Below are 26,279 nucleotides of genomic sequence, written 5' to 3'. Positions count from 1 at the left end.
AAACGGATAAAAAATTGAGCAAATGAGCACTGGCTGCATTTAGAAGTAAGGATTTTTTTTATTTGTTTGTTTCTAAAATTGCCAATCATAGTCAATACTGACTTGAAAAAGAGAACGCTCTGCGATGCAGTGGCCAGGAAACTCGTTAAAACTGCCTYATTGCTAGCTTATCAGAAACCTCTGTCTAAAAAAGTCTAAGAGTCTCAAAAATGATGCTGTCCTGGAGTTTTATAGTCTCTCCAGATTTGCTTTGGCTCACCTGGTATCCACAACAGCAATCTTTAAAATAAATCTGACATTTACACAGCCTTAGAAACAGCRTCAGCACAAGAAATCTGTGCAGCAGCAGACGACCTCACAAACTCACTGACCAGCCCCTCGCACTGAAGATGCCCTTTCTACAACAAGTAATAACAGGTCAGAATTTTTCCTCTGTCTCGTGCTAAAGCACGAAGCGATGGATAGCATATAGAAGCTGTTTACGAACTTTTCGATACAGAATCAAAACGTGAACAGCCTTCCTGGTATGCTCATACATACAGGCARTATGTTCCCTCCCTCAGGTCCCCAGTCAGCAACTGTTATCGTTAACAGAAGTGAGAGACATTTTAAGAACGCAAACTTCTAAATTTCATTCTAAATTTTAGTAACAGACTGAGGCCGAAATCGAAAAGGAGGAGCTTACAGAAGCACCTCTGAACTTCACATTACTTGACTCAGCCCCTCGCCCGGCCCGGCAGTGCCTTCCCCTCCCCTTCCCTCTCCCCCTTCCCCTCGCGCGGCGGCCATTGGTCCCCTCACGGGGCGGCCGTTGGTCCCCTCACAGGGCGGCCGTTGGCCCCTCGCGCGGCGGCGGCTGGCCCCCTCACAGGGCGGCCGTTGGCCCCTCGCGCGGCGGCGGCTGGCCTCCCAGCGCCGCCCCAGCCCTGAGTGCCTGGTGACCCCGAGGGCCGCCCGCCGCCCGACTCACCTGAGTGTACAGCTCGGCCAGCGCCATGGGGGCAGAGCTCGCCGCCGCCCGCGGGGAGAGACGTGGTGGCGCTGGTTCCGCAGCGGGCAGGTGGCCGGGGCGGGGCGTCCCGAGGCGGCCGCCGCCCCGGCCCCGCAGCGCCGTCCCGGATGCCGGGTGTGGGTGCCCGCCGSGGCAAGCCGTTGCCAGCGCGCGGGACGGCGGCTCCCCGCCGCAGGCAGGGCGCGGGGGCGGCTCGGGAGCCTTGTCTCCGTGACCCGCTCCCTCCACCCCAGCACGCGGAGGGGTGCAGCGTGTCCTAGGGCAGGCGGTGATTGCAGGAGCTGTGCAACAAGCTTTAAAAGTCTGGAACTGCAGAGGGCTGTCTCGACTCTCTGTCCATCTTCCACAGTGCAGAGTTCAGGCACCCTTTTCTGCTCTGAGCCGTGACGCTTTCCCTAGTGCAGAAAGTCCAGGGCCTAGTCCCTAACAGCTATTTCGACCTATTGCTGAACAAGTTAAAAACATTTGAAACATGCAGGGCTTTTCATGCGGATGTAGTATCCTCAATGACTGTATGGAGATAGATGCCTTCAAATGCTCCTGGGTACAGTTGGCATTTTGGATACAACTTTACTAATAAAAAAACCAAAMCAAAACAAAACAAAGACTTGGCTAGTTGCCAGAAGAATGAGGCRAGCCTTTTCTGAGTAAATAAAAACCAACAAAAATATTGATCACCTGGCTGTAAAACACTGAAGGAATTTCTCTAACAAACTTAGAATTAAATAAAAAAAACTCAGAACGCACGTGCTAAGCTTAGGGCACTAGKAGGCTTTATACTTAAAGCAGATCTGAATTCCAATGGGCTGCTACTCYTCCCTTCCAGCGTGATAATGTAGAGCTTTCATAATACAGCAGACTTGGTATAACACTTGCAGAAATTTTAGTACATACACAGAAATTCTAGTACTTATACAGAAATTTTAGTGAATTACAAGTTTTAACTCTTAATAGCATTTAGTGCTTTGGTATTAATCTTTGGCTTAATCTTTGGTAACAAATGATTCCAACAGAACTGGGTTATGTCAAGCAAAATACTTTCAAATATGCTCAAAAATTCAAGTCACGCTCTCAGTATCTGGGTGCGTATATATACAACCCTCAGCTTTTAAACAACTCCCTTTACAGTCAACAGTAAAACCATGAGATCATCTGGGGAATCTGCTAGTGCACAGTGTATGAATTCTGGTTTATGTTAAGAAATTACGAAGTCCCTGTATTTTCATACRTTTCTGTGAGCATTAGGTTCACCATTTGCAAACAGATTGTAGATAGGGGCCAAYATCTGAACACAGTTCCATTAGTCGTCTTAGGAACTATACCCAGATCAATTCTTAATGAATATGCTGAAGTGGCCAAAGCAGAACAAAGCAGTAGAACCAATAAAGCAGGATCTTCAAAAGCTGCTAGAGCTGTGCGAGAAATGAAGGAGAGGAAAAAGACTGTAAGCATTTTACAGAAAATAATGGGGAGGGAGAAGGAACAGTTTTATTTCGTTGGAGGAACTAATGAAGGACTAACAAGCTAATCAAGAAATGACAACAGTAAATTTGTAACTGAGAAGACAAGACAGCTAGGACCAGGACAMCAAATACCCCAAAGGTGTCTGACTTAACCACAGCACATAACAGAATATATAGAATAATATAAATAATATCCCAGAACAAACTGTTGAGGAAAAATGAATACAGAGCTTACTACTTTGTCTAAATGTGGGTATTTTAGGACAGGTTACATTTACTACATACCACACACAGAAATTCAGAGAATTCAGCTGGCAAGTTGTGTGTACCAGAACTGTAGGGAGCGTGAAGAGAGGAGGAGATCAGCACTGCTCCAAGAAAAGGGAGCTACAGCATGTCTGTAACGGCTAACAGACAGAAAGCTGCCCCAAGAGGAGGTTTGGGACAAAAGACAAGGCAGTTTTGTAATCTATTTAGTCCAAAGAAAGTCTGTGAAAACTTGGGAAAAGGAGGAGAGATGCAGGAGGCATCCAGTTGGACAGGCTCAGTCAGAAGTGTGACAGTCCCATATCTGTGTATTCACCCCAAGCCCCCCAAACAAACAAACAACCCCAAAACAAAGCAAGTCTTACAGTTGTATTTTTATTTGGACATTTTCCAGTGATAGCTATTAGGCTACAGTTTTTTTGATGCATACATTTACTAAGTACAACATCAGACACTACAACAGATCAGAGCTCAGGTCATTCTGATAATGTTTTGGTTTTCATCTACGTACTTCAGTGGTATCTAGTGAAAACCTATGATTAAATGCTTTTATTTACCAGATGAATTATCAGCATCTTAAAAAAAAAAAAAAAAAAAAAGTTTACTCAAAGTTTTTGTATGGTATTTGAAATGTGTTCAATCATAAATTATCTTCAAATTGCAAATGCTGGTGTTTCATAACAAATGACAAATGTTACTGGATATAAATCCACTGTTCAACATTGATGTTGATCTTATTTTTCTCCTGTGATAGGTAGGCAAGATTGATCACATTTAATGGACTTAAGCACTTTCATGTTTCATCCCAGATCAAAGTCTGAGAAACAATCTGTTAAAATTTGTGTAGAAGATGATGCTCTAAACATCAGAATAAAATGATCACTGGAATAAATAGACATGAAACTGAATGAGGTAATTTCTGTGCAAAATCTCTAGAATAACTGTGTAATTCTAAGGGGACATTGGCAAGTGTTTTCCAGCATCCAATAGAATCTATTACAGCAATAGATAATAAATTAAAATATAAAAGATATATCCACATTAAAAGAGCATAACCATGATTCAAAGGAAAAAAAATTGTTAACATAATTTTGCATTATATTCCATGGTTAAAGAGCTATTAGTCCTAAGATGAAAGATAACTTTATATTATACACTGACACTAAAATTTTACTTCTGAAAAGTGCATGTGAAATACTGCCATGTAAAATATTAGATGAATTACCAATTACACATTTATTTCAACTTAAAAATATTTTCCTTTAAAACATGTCAATCAGCATATACTTTTAATGTGATATAAAAGTAATACCAGTCAAACCACTGAGTTTAAGGATAATACCTATAAATTACTAACACTACTTTTTTTAAGGAAACGAGATACAATAAGGCTTTTTACAGGTAAACAAATTTTTAAAATAAACAAAAATACATTTAGGCATATGTTTCAATACACTAATGCTTAAGTATTGGATACTTTTACTGATCTACAGTATGAACATACTGTAATGTCATTTTTTTTCAATAGGAGAAAAATTTTGTAGGTTGGTATGTTCTCTCATCTACCTTGTTACTGGTTGTGAAGATTTTCCTATTACATTCCTGCAAATAGAGTACCCTAAAAGTCAAAAGCTACTATACTCCACCATTATTATATTTTACCTTATTTGGAGCCACTTACAGTAGCTGTAATTTCAGAAATAATGTAACATCTGAAGAAAAAAATTGATACGCTATGCACAGGTAAATAATCTAAATCATTTAGCAAGGCTCATTCGAAGTATTTATGCAATGCAATGTAGGTTCTTGAAAGCATCCGTGTGATCCATCAAACACAGTATGGGGCATACACATTGAAAATGAAATGACATGAGCATTTCAAAATGTTACTGACAAAGTTTAAGCTGTCTTTATTAAGGATTTTATCAGCAACCATATGAACAGCATGTCTATCTCTCAAGTAAAACAACTGAAATGTTTCAGTCTGTTTAACAACAAAAATTATTCTGCGTGTTTACAGGCAAACTGATAAGTAACTCTAGATTACTTCTCTGTATTTTTAAAGAAATTAATGTTAAATTGCTAATTTTAGAATACATTAAAAATATTGCATACTGCAACCTCATGAGTAGTATGCAAGACTTTTACAGGTATATTTGAGCCATACACCACAAACTGTATGTTTTAAATTGGAATCTTAAGCCTCTGCCTTTATTGTTGCAAATTGTGAAATACGAATTCTATATAACAGATCTAAGGCATGTAAGAGGGAAAAATCTTTATGGTAAGATGTGCAATAGCCAAAGTAACTCCGCTTCTAATATGCACTCTGTAATGATATACATTATATCAGCATGAATCATATTCAAAACTTACTGAATATTTTTCTTAGCCAACTTTTCAAAGAATATCAGACTTGGGCTACTGCAGAAATTTTGTATCAAAAGTTTTTCCTCTTAAATACCAGTATGAAAGAATATATTTTATAAAGCAACAACAAAACAAAACAGATGATGATACTAAAAATACAGACTGTCATCTCTGGGGTCTACAAACAAAGAAAAACATTGGACAAACTACAAAATTTAAATAAATACTAACATCATGATTGACTTTTGATCATTTGCTTCAGCATACTGTATTTMTAGATAACTATTTTAAAAAACCTAAACATGTAACTTCCAGTGTGCTAGTTGTGCTTRGTTACCATTTTCCTTTGCAGGTGATATTTGATAACATTTGCAAAAATCCAGTTAAAGTAACAGACTGCACTGGACTGTAAACAAGGTTGACAACAAAAAGTGACATATCTCATTTTTAGTGCCTAAAATGATACTGTCATATATTAAAAAGAACACAATATGCAGCAGCGATTTAATATGCTTGGTAAACCACACTACTAACAAATGACCACCTATGTTATATACCATGTAGTAAGCTATAAGACTTATCACTAAAATTTATGTCAAACTGACATAAATAAGGAAGTGGTTTAAGAAACTATTGTATATATTGCCAGTTTTCATTTCTCCATTCCAGTTTTTACAAATTAAATGTAACAGGCTCCCAAGTGACTGCATCTTCTACTACAAAATGCCTTACTTTTTAAGTTTTCCATGTTCAGGATTGTGATGTCCCCTTATTGGTCCCCGCCTACAAGAAGATTACACATGGAGTTTAATTTACACTATTTAAATATGTTACTAAAGATCTAAAAATGTCTCTAGACAGCTGAAGACACAATTTTTGCCCAATCTCTATTTCCACACTCCAGAAATGTATGAGTTAGTAATGTCTTCATAAATGTAACGACTTAACACAAATGCACATCTTTCTATTAGCCTTCTATCTGTGCCACTCTTACGTAGTTTTCCAGCTGATTTTACTACAGATCTGCGCATAAATATATATACACTGTTTGTTCAGAAAGTGTGTTTTCAGTGGCTCACTAGATTTTAATGGATAAAGATGCTGAGCAACCATGTATCACTGACAGTGCATCCTTGGGATCAGACACGTGATATGAAGCCCAGGCCCAAGCTAGCTGGAATCTGAATGGTTTCTAATGCCAAAGAGGATGGATTAAATGGAAAAGTAACAGGAAAGATGTGTTTAGCATCCATGAGCAACTGAGGAGAGTCCTTCCTGTCTCTCAAACGCATCTGGAAAGGTAAGAAAGTGATTACGTTAGCATTTAACTCCCTTATAGATAAAAATAATTATCYTGCATAATAATCATCACACAAATTTTATGGCAGCTTGACTTGGAATATTTRTAACAATTGTGCCATTAAACCGTGGTTACTTTGTGTAGTTTCAACTCTGCTCATCCTCCCCTTATAATGCAACCTGAAGATATTTAGAGTCTCTGTAAAAGGTAGAATTTGCTCAATATCTAGTTACTGCATTTTTTCAGTAAATCAAATTAAAATTTTATTTCAGTTTTACCTTCCCAGTCTCTTGGGAAGGTAAGGTCTCCCAAGTCCCTTACCTTGTCAGCAGTGTAATTAAACTTCTGACAGATCAGAAAGACCATCTTTGTTTCTTTCTTTTGTTCTACTGGCTGCTTTTCTTTTGAATTTTCAAAATTTTTCATTTTCATCAGTATATTTAGAATTACAAGGGCTAAGTGAAGAATTTCCRAAATGTACACAGGCCTCAGGTTTCAAAACACTCTCATGCAGACACAGGTCTGACAAAAGTGAATTTCCATATACAAATGGTAACACTCAAAAAGTAGGCATACCAGAATTTACATACACAAAGATTTTTTGTATAAGCACAAAAATTCATTTTCTCATTTTCTGAAAAATCTTGCACATACAGAGGTAAACTAACATTTTTATGTAAGTGTGGAGGCAGTAAACTGCAAATACTTAAACTTTTAAGTCTGACATCTTTTCAACACAGGAGAAACAAGTATGGCTAAAAAGTCTAGTTTACTTGAGATTTCTGACTACATTTGAGGACATGATGTGTTTTGGCTCATCAGTGGGTTTCTTAGAACTAGCAAAATGTTTTTTGATGAAAAGATATAGCCATACCTGTATTGTACGTATAAATGATACCAAGACTCTTTCTTCAAACTCATTAACTGGAGTATACAAATTCAGAACTTTTACAATCTGTGAAGAAGAAAAAACATTCTTAGTTTCATTTTATTGATGAATCCACAGGCACATCCATGGTTCCTAATATTTTTTTTTATTAGCTATTTTAAAAAGAAAATTCTTCACAAGTACTAATTCTTTTTTCCTTTATTGATTCATTATCTATTCAAAGCTATGTTATTAATCTGCCTACTTCAGACTGTGTTCTTTGTAGGCAGAAACTCTTATTTTTACATGTATGGAAAAGGCCAAACTGTAGAAAATCAGATGATAAAGAACTCATTTTATTCCCACACCTGCTAGGAACACGCTCAATTTCTCTATTTGATCATAACTCTATACTTACGACCTTCCTCTGCTTCCATTCAAGAAAGTCTGGTGACTTGACTGCTTTTCAAGAAAGTTTATAGTTTTAGGAAATTATTATTCTAAAAGTAGGGCTAAAATCACCAGAGCAAAGAACTGCAACACAAAGGCTTTAAATAGTAATACAGGCTGGCTAAACATCTATAGCTTATAAAGAATTCTCTTCAGTCTTTTACATTATTCTATTTTTTAAAAATAACACTTTTTAAAACAAAGCTAAAAACAAATTGAGGCATGTGGAATTATAACTTCAGAGTTATTTTTCCAGTAATATCGATTTCTAGATCAAAATTGTTATAAGCACTGCAACTGCTAGTTCTGATACCACTTTGAGAAAAATTTGTTCCCTTCCCAGATGAGAATGTTTAGTAATCACCCAAGATGCTTTTATATAGGAATAACTGTATCCACTCTATGCACGTGTAACATAGTTAAAAATTATCTGTACAAAGTCTAAGCTTTCATAAATAAAAGTCTTCAGCTGTGCTGTTTACTGAGATACACTTGGTTCATTCTTTTTGAGTGTAATGGGTACAATAACATAACACTTTTGTTTGCAGATCCTGGTATCCCAAGCAGAGCTGCCCAGATTACAGAGATATCTGTGAAGATTTCTTCCTGAGCATTTTCACAATCTAAGAGACCACATATAGCATTACACACTGCACAGTCAATTGAGCTCTCTCTCATTTGAACAAACTTAGCTTGAACATCAAACTCCAGATAAGACTTGTTTCTTTTTATATCTCTAATTTAAACTGTTTAGGCTGTACTAACTCAAAATAAAGTCAGAAATTTTCAATCCATGTGTGACAGCAGTGCAGGCATGCCTAGCAGAGCAGAGAAGTGCTCAAAAGTGATAGTATAAAAACAAAACAAAACAAAAAAAAAAAACCACCAATGAGAGTTCAGTTACCTGGGCAGTAGTCAGAGCATTGCACATTGAACAAATGGCTTCTGCATCTTCATCTGTTTTCTTTTTCACTTGCAACAGTTGTGCAGCCTGGATGAGAGGTTCTAGTGTTTCTTTAGCTCCACTATTCATTAAATTTTTATCACGTAGCCATTCTTCAAGTTGACTCACATTGTATCTGTACAAAGAGGTAAGCGTACAAAGACATTAATGTTTGACTATGACTAAATCAAGACACTGCAATTTCTCTTTCACAGTGTTTGTTCTTTGTGCACGTGTTTTTCCTTCACAGTCATGATTTTTTGTAATTTTGTTTTCATATCATTTCCCTTTAATTAAGAAAGGAAAACTTGAGTTTTAAAACAGTTAGAAGCTATGGCCAAGTTTTCCTTTTCCTCTATCTGGCAGGAGTGTGACAAGTATGTGAAGAAAGATGAACAAGATTTTGTCCACATAACTGCACAGTGAGGCTCTTCAAGATTACCTGAGGCACTGGAATGCCTTGGCTGAATTCCCTGGCAAATGCTATTAGAATTCGTTGGACAACAGATGCCAAGGGCAGGAATAGAATAAGATGGCTTTACAGCAGGAAGCAGCAAATTATAATATGCCTGAACACAGCAGGTATCCACTGAGCCACCAACCTACAAAGACCACAGCAGGCATGTTTGCTACTCCTCCCTAAAAGCTGAAGAAGCAACTATCAACATTTCAGCTACAGTTCTGGCTCCTACTTGTCAACAAAATGTTTTTGTTTTGCTCCTTCCAAATTTCCTTGGAAGAAAGAGAAACCTCCCTGAGGGGTTCAACTGAACCTCAAAATCAGTTTAACATCACCTGCAACTGTGTGTGAAATAAGAAATGCTTAAAGTTAATCTGCCACTCCATCAGAATGATTGTCTGCAATGTCAAGAGTTCACTATAATTTCCAGAAGCACATTCAAGAGAAGGATGAAAAGAGCTGTTTTACCTTATCTGCATTCCTTTGCTCCAGGAGCACATGTCTTTCCGCAGGAGAAGATTATTAAGTGTCACAGCTCCAATGATGTAGAACATCTGCTTGACAACCTGCTTGATCAGTTCTGGATCCATTCCATGCTGACACATCACCGAATGGAAAGAGTTTAGCTGTCGAATAATAGAGTCCAAAGTGTAGGTCCCTTCATCGGCAATGCTGGATGTTCTCTTCCGCAGCCCAGTTGGCTTCACCCCTGAGACACCTTGGATAGTCTCATGCTCAAGCATTCCTGAAACTGTATTTGGTTGACAACATTATTATTATAATCAAATATTAGCTAGATGCAGATGAACTATGCAAACCAGCAAGACTTAATATTTATGCACAAAGAGCAGGCTGCGCTTTTTTTCTAGTCACAGAGTGTTTTTACAAAGATTCCAGCATGTATATTTGAAAGGAAGGTCTGACAGTAGCTCAGCGAAATGGCTAGATGAGCAGTACAGACAGCAAACCAAGAGCTGTTCMATTCTTCTAAGTGGTGTGATCAGAAAGCATTAACAAAAATGTGTGTACAACTACTATCCGGTAAGAAAAACAGAATGTACTTTAAATGAAAAAAACCCTCTCTGAATGTCTGAATGTCTCTTTGTCACTGCTATTTTACTGCTGATTGCTGTCCATAATGACAGCCAGCTACTTTTTCTCCATGTTCATTATGAATTCTCATACATTTCAGTCCAATTTTTCCAGTGGACATTTCCCAACACACAGGGCAGCAAATGTCAGACTGTCCTAACAGTGGACAGTCCTTCCTGTAAATACATGATTTATGACAAGTGTTAATAAGGCAAATCCATTTATTCTGTCACTCTCAGAAGAACTAGCCACAGTTCTTTTTATTTTCTTCTAATCCAACCTGTTCAGTGTAGTCCTTGTCATCTATAAACAAAATATCAGCAGAACTATTTGAACTGTACAGTGTAGAAAGAAATGACAGATGTAGCAAGTTACCACCATCACAATTTTGCTTTTGTTACTATGGTGTGAAGTTTAAGGAATGAATCTTTGCCTTACCAATCATTGGTTGCAGAATGTTTTCCAACACTCTGACAAGTTGTTGGTAGATCTGAATAGCCAAGTCACTCAGTACTTGTCTATATTCAGCTAAGTCAAAATTAGTGAGGCAGTGTTCATTCTGACGAGGTGTATTATGCTTCATGAATCCCTGCATTCATAAAATAATACAAATGAACGCTTCAATGGAACACAAAACCATTATGAAACACCAGTATTTATATTATTTATAGTGTTTATATTTTTCATGCAACTGACAAATGGTACTTTCAAAATAATATTCACAGTCCCTCAAAACTGTGATTTGGAGATTGTTCTGATTGCAACTAATGCTGGAGTTCACATTTCAATTATGATTTGTGTAATGTCTGTTTCCTTGACTTGAAGCTTCAAGTATCAGACACAGCACAAACTCTGCTGGCTTTCTGGTAGGTAAGGCCCTTCCTTCTCACTCCAGCATGAGCAATCTTATCTAGCCACTTTTTGCCAAAATCTCAGTTCAGTCTGTAGAACAAATTAGGCATAYTCTAGCTTTCAAACTTAAATTGGTCTGCAATACCATAGCTAAAGTACTTAATATGACCTTTTTCACAGGAAGCTCAGTGAATCTTTACTAACCAACACAATGCTAGAAACCTGATTTTTCTGCTTAATCTGAGTGAGTACTTCCAGAAACACAATGGCCCCTAGCCTGTGATAAAGGGAGTCTGGTTTAAATCTTATCTCCCTATACTTTCATCACCATCATTCCAGACAGTGCAGCTGTTTTTAAGGGACTTAAATTAGATTTTGAGATATTACAGGAATTTGTTACAAACTAGTGTTCACAGTGGTATTAAAAAGCAGAAGAAACCAAAATAGCAGCACTTCCCACCTCTTCTCCACTGTATTGCTTCAAACAGTGTAAAAATCGGCAGGTGTTAGATAGCCAGAATGACACAGTTTCAAAGTCGTCACCTCTTTTCTGGAGATAAAAACAAATACATTTCAACAAAGCTGGTAAGAGGAATAAAATAATAAAATGTTAGATAAATAATAAKCTCTTCAAACCCACTTTCTTCTTGTAGTTCCTCAGCTTCTTATGTGTTGCAAAACTTTGTATACTTTAGGAACAGATTTGAAAATCAAGGTCTTTTACAAAATCCTATGAACGCCCCTCATTTTCTGTGACATTCTTTAAGAACATTCAAATATGATTCCTCCACTGCTGTCGCATTTCTGTATTTACAGATCCATGCTAACAGCACTGTGCAGAAATCACAGGGCAACGTGGTTATATTCCCAAAACACCCATCCTATGGCATGACTGTTGTTGCAAGAAGAGCCCAACACGAAGGATGGTAACAAGGCATAGCCAAGAAGGGGAAGTGGAAAGGAATTCAGTTTTGATGAATGTCAGTTAGGTCATCATAACCATTCTAGCAGCCTGACAGGGTAAAACAAACCAAATCCAAAAACCAAACCCAAATCCAAAAACCCCTCCTCCTGAAAGAACACAGAAGCTAGTATGTGCTATTTCTGTAAATAAAGATTCTAGACATCTATAGTATGTACTCTGTTTACTTAAATCTCCAAAAATTTCACCAAAAATCTAAGCTGCTAGAGAATTGTTTACTGAACTTTTTTTCCCCAAAAAATGTGTAGCTTAATTAAATGATTGTTTTAAGCACAGCTGTTTTATTTAACAACTAAAAAACCTCCATGAAGCATAAAGGGAACTGCATAAAGAACCTGTTTATAGTTTAATAATACCTTCAAGATACCTCCGGCCTAAACCCCTCTAGGTCATTCACTGCAAGGACTTAAGGCAGTAACATATTATTATCAATCTAATCTGTATGTAGATGAAGCAAATGAGCAAGTCTTTCAAACAAAACAGCAAATGAAACATTTGCGATATGTGTTCTGGATAGGATTTATAAAGACTCACTTTATGCAAATGACTGTACTCAAAGCTTTAAAGTTATACCACCAGAGAAAGCAGACTGTTCAAAATGAAAATAAGGTAGTTCTTTTTTCATCAATTCAAAGCATCTGTGCTATTGTGTGAAGAAAATGCTATCACTATAATTTGTTGCTTGTTTATACAACATTTGGAACCTCAGGAGGAGTTTACTGATCAGAAACCCAGGCCCAATTCATTAAAAGCATTTTCCTCACTCTCTAATGTAAAAGCACAAGCAAATTTCAAGTAGTATCTTCCTGAACCAAACGGACTAACTAACCTTTAACACTTTTTTGATGCCGTTGATAGTGGATGTCAACAGTGACCTCACTTTTTGGTCATCATTGAGGTAATCCGCATGGCGAACACACATGAACAAAATATATGCTGGTAATCCTGGAATCAGGTTGACAGCCACACCACGTGGTTTCAGTTCTTAGGATAAACAAACATACATTATTCTGTTAACTGAAAAATGCTGTATGTAGTAATTGCAACCTCCCCAGTAATTGTGTATGTATGGCAAGTGAAACCTAATAATAAACTAAGAAAATATGAGGCATTTTCTTAGCAATCTGTCGGAAGAGAAGAAAACATAATTGCCTGCTAAAAATGTGGGGACACATCAATAGGTATTATACTAATCAAACAGTGAGATTATGTTCCAACAGAAATTTAATTTAGTTTAATATATAAACTGAACACTGAAAACTGAAGTAAACTGAAAGATACGTCTCATAATGCAAATTCTAGATTCTTGTAGTTCTCTTTTTCATTTTTCAGATCACATGGGAGCAGAGGAAGCTGTAAATGASAAAGATATTTACCTAAAATAAGATTCTTGACAAGTTTTTGTTCATCCTCCTTCTTATATTCTAACATCCCTTGGAAGTCCTTCTCCTTCCGCGGAATGTTAACTGGACGAATAGGTTCATCGATGATTTGTCCAGGTGATATGTTCTCCATCTGGCCCACTTCAGAAGAGAAAAGAAATGATAAAATGTTTTCCAGTGAAAGCAACGCATACCTCAGAATACTATGACATTTCTAAGGAAGAACTCCACCATTTGGAGCTAAGGAATGTATTTTTTCGGTTTCAGCTAACACCTAAAACCAAAATACCCACTAAACAAAAACACATATYCTTGACAAATATATTTTGGGTTAGTATTCTGCCTCTGAAGAACAGTTAAAGTGTGTGAATCACATGTTAATACAGAATTACTGCTGATTTCCCAAATTTTATCACATAAAAGCGCAAGGGTCAAGAGATAGTAGTTAATCACATCACAGATTAATACAGCAGAGGTCACTGTTAACTGTCCAGCAAAACATTAGCATAGCAATTAAAAGAACTTTATTTAACCAGAGGCACAATAAGCTCTGTCTCACCAGTTCTAAGATCCTAAGGCAACTCACTTTGAAGTACATAGAAATAAAATAAGCTTAGTTTGTATCTCAGTGTTCTCATATTCAAGTCTGGTCAGCAACTTGGAAAGGAAACCTCAAGCAGCAAAAGACTACCTCAGCATTCTCAGCTCCACTAATACAGAAATTCACAATCAAAAGAAAACTGGGAAAGTTATTTCTGCCTGGTTCACATTCAGCATAGCTTTTGTCTTGACAAAAACAGATAATGTCTTTGAGTAATCAAAGAGGTTAGGTAACACTTTCTCATGTTTTTATGTTTCAAAGAAAGATTCATCTCTTTTTCACTGCTTTAAAATATAACAAATCTTCAACATATTTATGAAGGAACACAAAGAGCTCTGAGTGGACCTCCTGTTTCTGGAATCAGTTAAGAGAAACACTACCAAAGACCCCATGCTCTCCAAGGCAGCTAGCACAGATGGATAAGATGACAATGGGATCACAAAAAGTAAAACAAAATYTGTGCTTTCTCTCATAGTACCTTCAAGTTCACCAATCTTCTTAGCAAATACTTTCAACTGTTTCTTCAGCTTGCGAACAGTTTTGTCTTGCTTTTCAAGTTGCTCCATTAAATCCTGTAAATTAAGATGAGAGAAAAATTAATGTATACGAAAATGCCAAAACTTGTGACAGAGACAAAACCAGCACTGTTAGAATTACAAGATGGTGAGGAAAGCTGAACAGTAGTGCCACCCTCTGGCTGAGGTTTACAAACCAGTACATTGCCTGTAACACGAGCCAGATATTACGAATATTATTAAGTTATGTGCAGCATGACAAAGGCAAAGTTCTTATGCAGGTATATTCTGCAGACATTCAGAACTAGGTCAGTTCATATCGTGAGTATAAGACATTTTGCTGCAAACAGATCTCCCTAATGCTTCCTCTCTGCTCTTCCAAATGTTTCAGTGAACTTCTTTAACAGCTACCCTGTACTTCTGTGCCATTTATTTATGCCTTCAGGACCGACTTGTTATTCAGACCTATCCATTTTAAGGGAATATAAAAGGGGAATCTGAAAAAAGAACATAAATTGTATTAAAGTTTACTCAAATATTAGGCATCCAAACAAACATATGACATTTCTCACAACACTCTGCCATCTCCCTGTTGCTTGCTGTCACAATCTTTCCTTAGACTGAAACAGAGTTCTTACAGGAACCACCCTTTTATTCTGTACTTGAACAATACCTAGCAGCTAACAGTCTTAGTGTTGCAATAAAACAGTTTTTTTCTTCCAAAGGAACAATCACCAGAAATCTATCATTCATGAAATATTCATGAATGTATGAAGTATTCATGAAATAATCATGTAATTACAAAATGGAAAGTCTTTACAAAGGAAGTAAAACACCTCAAGCTCAAAAAAAAAAAAAAAAAGAATGCCATTTCAGATTAAGAGTTTGAAAGCAGCTTAAAAGAAAAATGCTCTGATTCTTCATGGCACTGACATAGATAGGGTACCATGAACTCTCTGCATCAAAAAAGTTATCATGGGAACCAAAACTTTCTTAAAAATACTGAAAAATGCTAGAGCAACATTGACAGCAAATGAGAATTAGGCATAAAGTCAGTTTTAATCACATAGTAAAGAGTTCACAACCTTATATAACATATTTAAACATAAGATTGTAGACCTGTTGAAAGAACAGAACCAGGGATATGCTTCATATTCAAAACGGTGGTAAAAAAWTTTACAAGACAAATCCTGTTAATAACATAACTATCTTCAGATATAACAATTTATATTGAAATTAATTTTTAAAAAAGTCTGATTGTTTTGAAAATATCAGTGAAGGGATTTGGTTTCTGAACAACAACAAATATGTGAGAAGGAAAACACTTCTATGGTTCCTCTAAACAAACAAGTAGATTTCACATCTCATTAACATTTGGAATCTCATAAATGATATTCTTTCCAAGTTTAGGTATGATACAATCTCTATTTGCTAGCCTACCTTTAATTATTGTAAAATATCCTTTTTTTCCCTGTTATTTCTAATTTATCCTTTAGATTTTGCATTTTTGCAAAATGTTTATTAAAACCTCTGATTAACTTCCCTGCAAACAGATCTGAGCAAATTCAGTCTAGGGTCAAGCTACTCACGTTTGCAGGCATAACTCACCTTGATAACTAGCCGTAGGTTCAAGTTTCTATTTTGCTGAGCTGTAGGTAAATGTATTGAAGTTTTAAAGCAAAGAGGTGGATCTGAAAATTGAGCATCTTTTGCATCATACCTCTCTTTTTCAAGGCATAAAGGCATTTTTAATACTTAAGTGGTATTCGGAAAGAAACCGCTTTGGTCACAGTGCAAGACTTTTATTAGTAACAAAAACTGTGCATCAAAGAGACACTGAGATTACACAGAGGACACTCAGACTAACAAAAAAAGCAGTGAGAGAAGAAATCAGCATTGTGAAGCTCTCTGCAGGGGAGTTCCTTGGAGAGGAAAAAAGGCAGGCAACCTGCTGTTCATTAGTGCTCCAGAAATAGCGAACAAGACAACAGAGAAACAGGATTCGAGTGATCTACATACAATCATCCGTTTGTAAAGTGAAATCCGGTACGATTGATACTTCTTGGGATCATCTGCATACAACTCCTCATAAAACTGTAAAAATAGGTACAGGATTGTTTTTTTCCTTCCTTCTGAGATACTGATATTTCAGTAAGCACTGTATAAATTCAATCAGGCTAAAACAAGGTCAAGAATCTCTAATTTTTAGGTGGTCTAGTTCTTATGTGTGGGTCTTACTCCAGGCTCTCAGAAACAGAAGCTGATAYAGATGGATTGCGGAATGGTCATATCTTTTAAAAATGGTGAGTAGTATTACTATGAAAGTCTAGAATATAACCTCTGTGGGAATTTGGAAAGGACATTTTCTTATGCTAATAAAGATGAGAATGCAGTGAATACTGAAATTCTAATATCAGATTTGGATAGGGATAGGAGTGGAAAATAAACATATTCCTGATGTGAAACAGGCTGCAACAGCTGAAGTGAAATACTAGTGAATACTATAGTACAAGTCTATAATAAACAAGTAAAATTACATTCACTATATTTGAAAATAAAGAGGTAATTACACAACTGCGTGTTGCCTTGGTAACTCATAACGTGATGAGTAGTTCTCTTGGGGAAGAAAAAGACTAGAAATCATAATATATAACTAGGCAGCAGAAGCGAGCTGTCCAAGATAGAAACATTTGCCATACACCTTTTCCAGACAGAAATAAGCTTGCAATGTATTTTTGCTTATAAATACACTTCCAATAACAGTTTACTCAGATCTATCAGCTGTATTATCTATTGCTTTTCTCAAAATCTTTGGTACCAAGATGCAAGGAAAGATGTAAGCAGAAAAGACTACACTTTTGTTTGTTTAGAGGACACAATGACACTCAGAGCTAGGAATTTTCTTCCWGAAGTAGCACAGTCCATTTTGCTATAAAGAAGAAACTTGATAGGAAGACTCCAGGCTAATCAGCAGTTTATCAATAAGTCAATGATATTTCAGCAAAGGCCTCTCTAGAAAATTCCCTCAGAAATCAACCAATCTGCATATGACAAACATACTCCTTCAGAGTACGGAGTTTCACCTGATCCGTCCTTCATACAAAAATGTTGTAAAGCAAACAAGAAACACCAATTAGCCAAGTGACTTTCAATCAAGTGTCTTTTTCTGGAACTATTTGTTTCTTCAAAACATACCGAACAGATCTAGCTCATAACACAGTGGATTGTCTATGTAGCTTCAGGCAGAGCAGAGGGAAAAAGGAAGAAAAGCTACATTTAAAGAACTCCATCAGAGTTTTTTCTACAACATGATGTCCATGGATATCAGTCATTCTATATAGGGATGATAAAGCTTATCAGTTGAAATGAGTACTTTGTTAGAGATTCATGAACTTTTCCCATGCTGGAAACCTCTAACAAATTCCCTGCAACATTATTACTTCATCAGCAATCTTTAGTCTCTCTTTCTTGCTAATTTACCTACACAAATCTATTGCACTGCTGCGCTTTACCATGGGAGGCTGCCACTAGAAAAGCGGTAAGAACTTAGGGGCACAGACAAGYCTGTCTTGCATCCTGCTGCCCTGCATCATTCCCCTTACCAGATTTTCATTAGTCAGACGGGTGATCTCATGCTGCAGACTAGCTTCAATCCGGGCCTCTGGGGGCAGCTGCAGGTTCTGCGCCAAGAGCTGCTGCTGGCGATTGTTTTCTTCCTTCAGACTCTGGATCTCGCCTCGCAGTGACTCCAGCTCATTCTCATGGCTCTTCTTCTGCGACTGAAGCTGAGACTCCAGCAGCCTAAAGAAGTTGAGCAACAGTTGCAAGACACTTAGAAAGTTGCACCTCACATTTGCAGAGGGAGTCTAAAGCTTTAGCTGCTGCTCAGGAACAATTAGTCATGGCTTGCAARGGAAAATGAAAAAGGCAGAGTACTCTTTAAACCCTTCAATATGCCTTTCAATTAAAGCTTGTATGATCAAAAAGTGGAGAGAAACTAATTGGGACACTGCTTTGCATTTGCTTTGTGATTGAACAAACACTGTACATGGTACCACAGAGAACACATGGTAATGCATGTACTGCTAAGCCTTCACAGCTTGCCACTGTTTATAAAGGTGTAGGCAAGTTCCACTTCTAACCAAATCAAATCAACTCTGTAAGAGGAAGACAACAATATATTTGCTTAAGCTAGGATCCTGTGATATTAACAAAGGCAAATCTTTTTAGTTAACTCAGTTCAGTCAGAAATTGAAACATGTAACTGCAAATACACATACATTATCTTTATTTTTACATTAAAATAGATGTTTTGAAGACTATTGTCATTTGGGCAGGAAAAGTTAACAAGAGACCCAAACTCTGGACTAAGGTTTATAAATTTTCTTTCTTTCTTTTTTTTTTTTTTAATTCCCAGCTCTGCCACTGACTTGTTCTTTCTCCTTGGGCAAATCATGTCTTGAACTCTTCTCATGAGAAATGGGGAGAACACCTAATGGCCTCCTTCAAAGCAGTGCTGTGTGGATTAACTCATGTTTGCAAGGCACCGTCCAAGAGCTCTGACTCATAATTTCATAAATATACACACATAGGAAATGACATTAATAGTGAYCACTAGTGTTCAATTAGACAAGCTTTCAGGGTGTAAATATGCAAAAGGYGGTCATATTTATTAGTAAGTAGACTGATCAAGCACGCAAGGGCAAATAGTCATTTACCTGCAATGCTCTGCCATTTAACAAAAAGCTTGTTGCCTCTACAATACTATGAAAAAAGAAAAAAAAAGAAAAAGAAGATGCAATCACTCCCGCACCCTGCTCTGCAGAGCACTGGTGTTAAGTTCGTTCTTGGCAGGCTTATAAAAAAGTTTAGTTTTAGAATTTGTTAGCAGAAGAAACAGAAAGACAGTAGTTAGTAGCATTTGTTGCAAAATACCCCCTTTTGTAGTTACTGCTAACAAATGTGTATATTTAAGAAAGTCAGCACTGCTGACCTATTGAATYAGTTGGCTGTACATGACTACAAACTGTTTTGGAAGTCTGGGACACACTTATGAATATAGAGAGCAGATATGCACATACAGCCAGAGTGAATTTACTAACAGGGTGAATTCCACCAGTGAAACGACCAGCACGCAGTCCACGCACAGGTCTCAGCGACTGTACTGAGGTTTGAATAACGCCATGAGGAACCACGGATTACTTCTGTTGGTTACTTTGTGCGCGCTTTACATTTTGAATCTTGTACAAAGATGTAGGAGAGGAAGGCTAAATCTACTGAACTTCAGGTGGAATAAGGAGACTAAGAAGTATAAGTATCTGAGAGTTAAGTGTATACTGCAGCTATTCAAACAATAGCTTTATAATTACTAAAATGAAGGTACTACTTTAAGCTGAAAAACCGTAAGGAACATTAATTTCTATATCCAACATAAAGGCAGACAAATAATATACAGTTACAAAACTTTTCCAGCRGTGCAGCTTCTGGTATTTTCTAGTCTATGTCTGTGTAAATATTTTTGTGGATTATACATTAGATGTAACTACCACCTTAAGTTTTAATGACATAACTTGACAGGTAAAAAGGTTGGGGACTAAGTTTAGGGAAAGTAAGTTTGTAAAATTTATGATGAATTGTTTTTTTAAAACTATTAGTGCGTAAGAAATATTGTAGCTAAAGCAAACCCACAGCAAGGGGCACAGTTAGCTAGAAAAGAAGATGCAAATGAAGAAAAAAAAATTCTGAAAAGTCTGATAACCTGTTGGCTTGTTTTAACCCTTCATAAACCAGCCAAAGTTCTCCGTCCTCATTCAGCATATGATAGTCCTGGGGAGATTGTCTTCCAAGAAAAATGTTAAAAAAAATACAAAAAAGATACATGATGGTGATGAGATGGCATGTTAAGGGCAGTACACACTAAATTATAGATACTATAAAAGAGAATAAAACAATACTCTAAAACTTCTTAGCAAAATACTTCTCATGCTTAGATCTATTTATTCCTAATGATGAAACTCAGTTCTCAGTGTTAGAGATCATAGCTGGTTACAGCATTTCATGACTTTACACTATGTGTACTATGACATGTTACTGTGACAACTACTGGATAATGGGTAAAAACAGCATGGGGAATGGCACCCAAAAACAGAGAAGGAGTATCAAAAAATAATTGTTTGTGCAACTTAACCAATTAAATGTTAGGCAGGTGGAATCCAGGAAGCTTGATTTTGCATTTCCCTATTGGTTCCTAATCCTTTCGAATACTGCATACAGCAATTTAACTCATCAAATTATACCCCCACTACTAGTGCTCTCAAAGAATCTAGGCTTACATGGATGCAACTTACTGAAAATGATACACTAAGCATGTCATAGCAGACCCCAGATGACTGTAAATCAAATAAAGAGAACTCATACCTGTTTGTCTCCTTCAGCCCAATATAAGCCTGTGCTATCTCTCCTTTGTCTTTCATCTTTTGCACATCCTCCAAGAGGATTGTAGCATCTGTCATGGTATTCTGGAAAAAAGAACCATCATTTCCAGGGTAAATTTAACACTGCAATCATCCTTCGAATCYGTATTTTAGTCACTTTATTTAAATGGAATCTTACTCCTAGAGCAGCCCCACCAAAATTAGTGTGGGTACTTGGGGAGCAGGAGTCTAGTCCATAATTTCTATGACTACTTGGCATATCTTTTAACATGCATGGAAGCAACATGTGGAAATACCAGTCTGTCTAATAAGCATGTATATGTGACAMTCTCTTTTCATTTGTTCATCACAAAAAAGGAAGGAAATACATTTTGTAAAATGATGGATTTGCATTTTATTTTAAATTACCAGGAATAGTTGCTAACACTAAAAGTGAGGAGGTATAATTTTGCAACATGTTTACACATACAGCTTAGTTCTAGTCGTACTTCTTAAATGTAGCATTATATGTACTCTTTGGAACCTTGCAAATAAGCTCTATTCCTCCYTTGACACATATTAAGTACTCTGACAAAACTGGAAGCAATTTACAAGGACTGGAATTTTTTTAAAGTTAGTTGTCATCATAATACCATTTTGTTTCAGTTGAGAATGTTTACTACCACAACCACTACCACTTTTCCTTTTTCTTCAGTAAAACTTGAAATATTTAACAGGTTTTCACAGTCACTTAAGCTAGTTTGATCTGAGCCTTATGCCATTCCTATGAATGATAACAGTGAAACCACAAGACACTACTGAACATAAGAGACCGAATTCTGACTTCCAAAACAATTAAATGCTATTTCCTTGAGCAAAATTTTACAACATATTGGCTGTAATAATTTTGTGCACATACATTTTTGGAGTGCAAATCTTGTATGATTTGGATTATCTTATATGAAAACTATAAGCTTCTCATCAAATTATTCCCAACATCCTTAAGAAATCGTTGCAATTTTTCTACTGTTATTTTATTACACAGCAAAACTGTTGTAACCTCATTTGCCAATCTACCAAGCTTTAGTAATCTGCACATATTTTTGTGCTCATAAAAAGAAGTGCTAATTACTTTTCTATTTTCAAGAACACCTACGCGCTCTAGTTGTAACATTTAAATTATCAGCCTTCATTTAAAGTTGGTTTGCGTTCTCATACTCCTAACACTGCAAAATCACAGTGTTGCTTCTACTCTCCAAACGCACTCAACAAGATAAACTGATTCAGTTTGCTAGACAGATTCATGAGCTTTTTCCTTCATGTTCAGGTTACCATAGAGCAACAACTCCAAATTGTTAAACCTGCTTGTTTCAAAGCAAATTGTTCCCTTTTGGGAGGGTGGGTGGAATCAGGGAAGGGATAATGAGAACGGTCTCCTCAATAACAAAGTGTGAGAACAACTTCAAAAACATGCAGGTTATGAGATGTAGGGAAATGATAGCTCAAGTACTGGTGAGGTTTTTGTCGCATTTAAGAGATGCTAGTTTATAGCTGTGGGAGAAAACATGTACCTTATCCTCCTGGCAATCAAATTGGTAGGCAGGAAAGAAGAGAAACAAATCATTAAAAGATTCTGTTCATGCTGCAGCTATCCAACCTAACAAGCAGAAGCTATATGCAAACTGGCAATTAGCCATCCCTCCATCACCTTTATATTTCTCTCATTAACAGCTGTCAAAACAAAACTTACATGCAATCTTTGTTGAGAATAAGTAACTCAGGGACTTACTATTCAGGAATTTCAGGAAACTAAGGTTTTGTTTTCCTTATAATCAGTCATTTAAAACAAAATATGTACACCTCCATGCATCACAGACTTTCAATTAATTTAACACAAATATAAGAGTATCTTTGTAGCAGCAAAGGAAAGAGGACACCTCTGTTCATTTCCTGCTGAGGTTATGAATCACAAGGTATTTCCATTGAATTGAAGTGACCAGTTACTGGATTTACCTAATACTTTTTAAAGCTGAATAACTCTTATTTTCAAAACTATTACTTCCCATGAAAGACAAGTATCTCATCAGAATTAGAGCTTTATTTTTTATATTAGAAATATGCACTTCAGGAGTTCTGATGGTATCTGCTCTACAAAACGAGATGATACCTATCAAGGAATAATACGGAATTTCTACACCTTCATAGGTTGCCTTCATGAAATTTTACTGCTATGTAAGTATGATCTATGACCATACATAGATTTGGAGCAGAAAGTTCCTTGTACCTCCTACTGAAGTATTAATCAAAAAAGATTCCTAAAAACTGTTGTAAATTTCCCAGTGAATTTACATATTCAGTGCAGAAATGATACAACTCCAAATGAGAAATATTTCCACATTGTTAAGAGATTTTCAGGAAATCTAGACCGCAAGTATCTGCCAGCCTGGTKTGATTGAAATAGTTTCTTTATATGAGTGCTAGTAGACAGGTCCAAAATTGTTTGAGGAATAGAATCTCCCAATTCGAACTGTTGAAATGTGTGTGCTAATAACTGATCAATGGATTGCAGCAAGAAAGGCTTCAAAGCCTAGACCATTTTTCTCTGCCTTTTCAAGCATGCTGCTAAGCTAAATAAAGCACCTCAGTGATGCAATTTAACTCTACTACCCAGTACATTTGCTGACTATTATTCACCTTGGGTTGAATAGCTTCTTTCTGGCTAACCAGCTGAGACCTGAGGATGAGGACTTCTTCCTTGCGCACTTCAAGCTCTTCACTTACTGAAGTCAGCTGATCCAGCAGGACCCTGTATGCAGGGGCACCAGGAGCAGTTACCTCAGGAGATCGTGTTTCTGTGAGGGCCTTCTGCAGCTCATTCAACTCATTTTTCAGTTTTTTATTCTCAGATTCAAGCTCTTGACGCTGCAAGAAATAAGGACAACTTCTTCAACTCAGCACCATTCCTACATGCAAATAAAATACAGCCATGAAGCTATGGATAGAGGGGGTAAACACTATGAGTAACTGTGACAAATCAGTTACTTGCTCCCTTAACCCTAGGTTCTTAACTACTGTGACTAGTGCTTGGGAGGATTTCAGTAATAGGGCTACCTTTTGTCTGGAAGTGCCCAGTCAGAATACATATACATGAATCATACAGATTTGAAGGAAAAAATTACCCATTTTCCGCCCCTGTTCTTCCCTTAAAAACCAAACCAAAACAAAAAAAAACAGTAGTTAGCAGGCAATGAAGATTCTGCAGCATTCAGTGATACTGGGAAATATTTTTGGTTTTAGTGATCTAAGATAATGCATCAATTTCAATAACATGTTTGGAGCAAAGGGCTCCACTCATCATTGTATTTTTCTCAAATTAGTTTGCAAGTTGTATTAAGCTGTTAACAGAGAACTCCCCATGTTTCATGGGGATCTTCTTGATCTGCAAGGCCCAGCCACAYATTCTATACCTCAAAAAGGGCAATCCTACAATAAAAGGCTTATTGGGGAATTTTCATTCTCCTTTTTCCAGCTAATACGCTGAAACAGGAGGGGTGATATAATCATATGCTAGCAGGTATATAATTGGTGGCAACATTCTCACTAGGAAATAACATAAAATTTGCAGAATTACCTTGAGTGACTCATACTCCAACTCTGCACCTCTTATAGGGGGCCTTTCCTCCTCCTACGAAAGGAGATACACAAAAGTGAAAAACAATCCAATCCTTTCTATTCTTTAACAGAGTTGAAGAAGGAAAAGGAAAGCAAGCATTTTGCAGCCACAAMAGGTTGCAACCGCTTTCGGTTCCTGTTAACTCCAGTGAAGGGATCTCAGTAATGCTGGAAAAGAAAATAAGCAGCCCCTAGTCACAAGTTCTGAAAGTAGCGAGACATAAAACTTGTTGCGGTTAAATAAAGCAAGTACTATGGGAAGACAAGAATTTAGTAAAAGCCAGTCAGCATTCACACAGTTGATCTACCACAACAAAAGATAGTCTGGCATCAGCATTTCACAGCTAGGAGGATTCCACCTTAGCCTTCGCGCGTAGAGCCTGTTCCTCCTTCCTGTCCAGTTCATCCTGCAGGGATTGCTTCTCTTGCTCCAGCTCCGTAACCCGTTTCTGCAGCTTGAGGAACAGAGACATATCCAGTGGTGCCTTTTTCTCACTTGGTTCCTGCTTTAGAAAGAACAGGAGGAAGTCAAGAAGTACTGCATTTCCACATCAAAAGGAAGCACTACAGTGAGTAAAGAAGAGAAATAAATTGGGGGAAAGAAAGAAATGTTACTGGATTCTGAGAGTTGGCTACCGGCATCTAAAATGTCTCATCAGCCATCAGAAGACTATTTTTAAAAGGAATCTACCATTATAAACCATATCTAAATCTAAAGGCTAACAAAAGAAAGCACTAGAGACTATCCAGCAGACAGTAGGTCTACAATTAAACATACCTTTTTTTCTTACTTGTTTAGAGGGGGAAAGGAGAAAAACATCTGTGGTTAGACTTGCTTGAAAAACAACTGCAGAGAGAAGCTAAGTTTTTTCTTTTTCAATTATTTCTATTGCAAGTTCTTTAGCTACAGAGAAATCTCTATGCTGATCATAGATTTAGACCCAYGATTAAGCAAGGTAATTCAGAGGGATGTGAAATAAAAAGGTACTAGAAGATATATTTTATGCCTTTTCCTTCTATTATGCTAATTAAACAGACTGTACTGAGATTAATCCACTAGCTTTCTCAGTATTTTCTGGGCAAGGACGAGCATTTATAATCTGAAAGTGCATCAGAAATTGTTCATCAGCCATTTTGTACTTTATGTAGCAAGAAGATTAAAGCATTTACTGTGAAGTGCACCATAAAATTTTGAAGCCCAGAAAAGGAACTAGAAAATTAATATTAACAACTGTAGCAGACAAGCAAGCACAGCCATTTCCACCTCATCCGCTTTCAGAGCTGAAGGGAGAGTCATAAACTACAACAACATTTTAGGGGGAAAAAACCCACACACCAAACAAACAAAAAACAGACACTGAGGTATTTCACTTTAGTGTTTTGGAATAAAATATCCTCTACTTTTTTTGTATGGTTTTGTATTGTTAATCTATAGTCAAACTGGAGTTTGAAATTTTATGGGATTAAATGAATACAGATTTAATCTTGCTGGTGCTGCATTTACACATACTCCTATGCAGGTTACCTCTTTCATTTATATTCTAAAAAAAAAACCCAAACTGTTACAAGCATGATTTTGGCTCTAGGACATCAAATAAGTAAGTCTATTAGCCAGGGGCAAAGACAACATTTGGCTC

The 26,279-nt window shown here is 37.0% G+C and overlaps 2 protein-coding genes across 2 annotated transcripts in view; both read right to left on the bottom strand.

Moving 5' to 3' along the window:
- LOC146596654 (unconventional myosin-Vc-like) overlaps positions 1-1,038 on the bottom strand; it is a 38,092-nt gene extending 37,054 nt beyond the window's left edge. The window contains exon 1 of the mRNA XM_085303385.1: positions 971-1,038. Coding sequence (XP_085159511.1) covers positions 971-997 — 27 coding nt within the window. The 5' untranslated portion in view covers positions 998-1,038. The remainder of the gene's footprint in view (positions 1-970) is intronic.
- Positions 1,039-3,098: 2,060 nt separating this feature from the next.
- The window catches only part of LOC146596653 (unconventional myosin-Va), an 84,798-nt gene continuing 61,617 nt past the window's right edge, over positions 3,099-26,279 (bottom strand). Inside the window, exons 26-41 of the mRNA XM_085303665.1 lie at positions 25,002-25,148; positions 24,602-24,655; positions 23,665-23,892; positions 20,975-21,075; positions 20,316-20,396; positions 18,160-18,358; positions 16,577-16,651; positions 14,521-14,614; positions 13,436-13,582; positions 12,889-13,043; positions 11,538-11,627; positions 10,664-10,814; positions 9,602-9,884; positions 8,635-8,809; positions 7,287-7,367; positions 3,099-6,404 (exon numbers count right to left, since the gene is read on the bottom strand). Coding sequence (XP_085159791.1) covers positions 6,252-6,404; positions 7,287-7,367; positions 8,635-8,809; positions 9,602-9,884; positions 10,664-10,814; positions 11,538-11,627; positions 12,889-13,043; positions 13,436-13,582; positions 14,521-14,614; positions 16,577-16,651; positions 18,160-18,358; positions 20,316-20,396; positions 20,975-21,075; positions 23,665-23,892; positions 24,602-24,655; positions 25,002-25,148 — 2,214 coding nt within the window. The 3' untranslated portion in view covers positions 3,099-6,251. The remainder of the gene's footprint in view (positions 6,405-7,286; positions 7,368-8,634; positions 8,810-9,601; positions 9,885-10,663; positions 10,815-11,537; positions 11,628-12,888; positions 13,044-13,435; positions 13,583-14,520; positions 14,615-16,576; positions 16,652-18,159; positions 18,359-20,315; positions 20,397-20,974; positions 21,076-23,664; positions 23,893-24,601; positions 24,656-25,001; positions 25,149-26,279) is intronic.

Source organism: Rhea americana, unplaced genomic scaffold, assembly GCF_003343005.1.
Source record: "Rhea americana isolate MKP2758 unplaced genomic scaffold, rheAme1 scaffold_2, whole genome shotgun sequence".
Taxonomy (NCBI): Eukaryota; Metazoa; Chordata; class Aves; order Rheiformes; family Rheidae; genus Rhea; species Rhea americana.
The sequence above is the reverse complement of the archived record's forward strand: the minus strand, read 5'-3'. Positions and strand labels throughout refer to the sequence as shown.